Source organism: Penaeus vannamei, chromosome 15 (assembly GCF_042767895.1).
Source record: "Penaeus vannamei isolate JL-2024 chromosome 15, ASM4276789v1, whole genome shotgun sequence".
Classification (NCBI taxonomy): Eukaryota; Metazoa; Arthropoda; class Malacostraca; order Decapoda; family Penaeidae; genus Penaeus; species Penaeus vannamei.
In genome coordinates, this window is record NC_091563.1 from 25051207 (window position 1) to 25053706 (window position 2500).

At 43.5% G+C, this 2500-nt stretch overlaps 1 protein-coding gene across 1 annotated transcript in view; it reads right to left on the bottom strand.

Annotated features, from left to right (window-relative positions):
* LOC113829602 (uncharacterized) overlaps positions 1–2500 on the bottom strand; it is a 36391-nt gene that overhangs the window by 8158 nt on the left and 25733 nt on the right. The window contains exons 15-17 of the mRNA XM_070130547.1: positions 1858–1963; positions 568–712; positions 1–127 (exon numbers count right to left, since the gene is read on the bottom strand). The exon at positions 1–127 is cut by the window's left edge and continues 60 nt beyond it. Coding sequence (XP_069986648.1) covers positions 1–127; positions 568–712; positions 1858–1963 — 378 coding nt within the window. The remainder of the gene's footprint in view (positions 128–567; positions 713–1857; positions 1964–2500) is intronic.

Genomic DNA, 2500 nt, shown 5'->3' on the forward strand with positions numbered 1-2500 from the left:
ATCGCTGAAGGGTCTTCCCTCGTGGTAGCTGCCGCAGCAGGGGCCTTCCCAGGGGTCGGTCGGGAGCGCTGCGGACCCGGAGGCCGCGGCAGAGCCTCCTGCGGCGGCGGCCACTTCGCGCTGCGACCTGCGGGATGGACGGGTTTTTTATAATCATCATTATCATCGTTATCATCATAATTATCATCATTGTCACCATCATCATTATTACCATTATGGTCATCATTGAGGTTATGATCATTTCCTTATCATCATCATATGATTATTAGTGTTATTAAAACTATCATTATCTTTAACTCTGCACCTATTTGTCTGTATTTGTATCTATTAATTATTGTTTTATGAATATCATCATTATCACCGTCATCTCCTTTATCATTATGATCATTATCTTTATGATTATTTCCTTATCATCATATGATTATTAGTGTTATTAAAACTATCGTTACCTTTACCTCTGTATTTATTTGTCTGTATCTGTATCTATTATTTCTCAAAAACTCAATTCCTACATTTTACAAACAACGCCATGAAATAAAACAAAATCTGCAATGCTAAACGCCTTACCCCACAGTGTTGCCAGTGCTAAGAGGTGAGTAAATATCCGGGTTGTGGTTGATCGCCAATTTGGTAACGATGAGCTCCGATCCAGCTGGGTAATCACCTGGTATAATGGCCGTCCAGATGCTGTCGCTCCGGCGGGTGTCAATTTCTGTTCAAAGATGTTCATTATAGAGTCAGGAGTGGTAAGTTTGTGTGTTTTGGGATAGTTGAAACTCGTGTCCTCTCTCTCTCTCTCTCTCTCTCTCTCTCTCTCTCTCTCTCTCTCTCTCTCTCACTCTCTCTCTCTCTCACTCTCACTCTCTCTCCTTTCTCTCTCTCTCTCTTCTCTCTCTCTCTCTCTCTCTCTCTCTCTCTCTCTCTCCCTTCTTATCTTGCTCAATCCTGTCTCTCTCTCTCTCTCTCTCTTTTTCTCACTCTCTCTCTCTCTCTCTCTCTCTCTCTCTCTCTCTTCTTCTCTCTTCTCTCTCTCTCTCTCTCTCTCTCTCTCTCTCTCTCTCTCACCACCACCACCACCACCACTCACCACTCTCTCTCTCTGTCTCTCTCTCACTCTCTCTCTCTCTCTCTCTTTCCTCTCTCTCACCACCACCACCACTCTCTCACCACTCTCTCTCACTCAGTCACCACCAAACACCACTCAGTCACTCAGTCTCTCTTCTCTCTCTCTCTCTTTTCTCTCTCTCTCTCTCTCACCACTCACCACTCTCTCTCTCTCTCTCTCCTCTCTCTCTCTCGATCTGTCTCTCTCTCTCACTCTCTTACTCTTTCTTCACTCACTCTCACTCTTTCTCTAACTCTCTCTGTTTCTTTCTTTCTCTCTCTCTCTCTGTCTCTGTCTCTGTCTCTGTCTCTGTCTCTGTCTCTCTCTCTGTCTCTCTCTCTTCTCTCTCTCTCTCTCTCTCTCTCTCTAACACCTCTCTCTCTCTCTCTCTCACTCACTCACTCACTCACTCTCTCTCTCTCTCTCTCTCTCTCTCTCTCTCTCTTCACTCATCCTCTTCTCTCTCTCTTTCTCTTTCTCTCTCTCTCTCTCTCTCTCTCTCTCTCTCTCTCTCTCTCTCTCTCTCCCTCACTCACTCACCACCACTCACCACCACTCACTACTCTCTCTCTCTCTCTCTCTCTCTCTCTCTCTCTCTCTCTCACACACACACACACACACACACACACACACCAACTCTCTCTCACTCACTCACTCACTCACTCTCTCTCTCTCTCTCTCTCTCTCTCTCTCTCTCTCTCTCTCTCACTCTCTATCTTTTATCATATTTCTAATAAAAAAATTTTTTTTACCTCCAAGTTCTTCATCAACAAAAGTAACAACAAAAGGTTCCACCGAGTTGATCGTGACTTCGGCCGCAATTGTCAGCCCCTCGAGGTAGCCTTGTGGGTGCACAACCTGAAGAGGTGTAGGAAATGTAGTCAGAATGTATTAGAGGCATTTTCATTCATTCGTTTATCTGTTTGTTTAGCTATTCTTGTATGTGTGTCCAAGTAGAAGGTATTTATGTCTGTTCATGTATTTCAGATTTTGGCGGGCTCGGTGCAGTCATGAAAACGTGGAATTGTGTATAATTTGGGATTGAGGGTTAATATTGTAATTGCAACTACACAAACACAGCCTGATGATACAGTTTGTGGCGTGGACTCGAGCGACGCAGAACGCAAGTCGAGAAAATCAGTTTTACCTTAGTCAACCTTAACGAATTTTACCTTAATTTAGTGCATTGTAGCCAAAATCGCAACTGACCTGTTCTTTATCATCACACCCTTTGCTGCCAAACTTAATCAAAACGAAATAAGTTCGAAACCAATACATTTTAGCGCCAGAGTTCGTGAAACGGACTAAAGTGGATAATCTATACAAAGAAAGGTTAATTTACGTCTCTGCCTGAGAAGCTTCACAAACAAAATGACACAAATTAGAAAAAAAGAA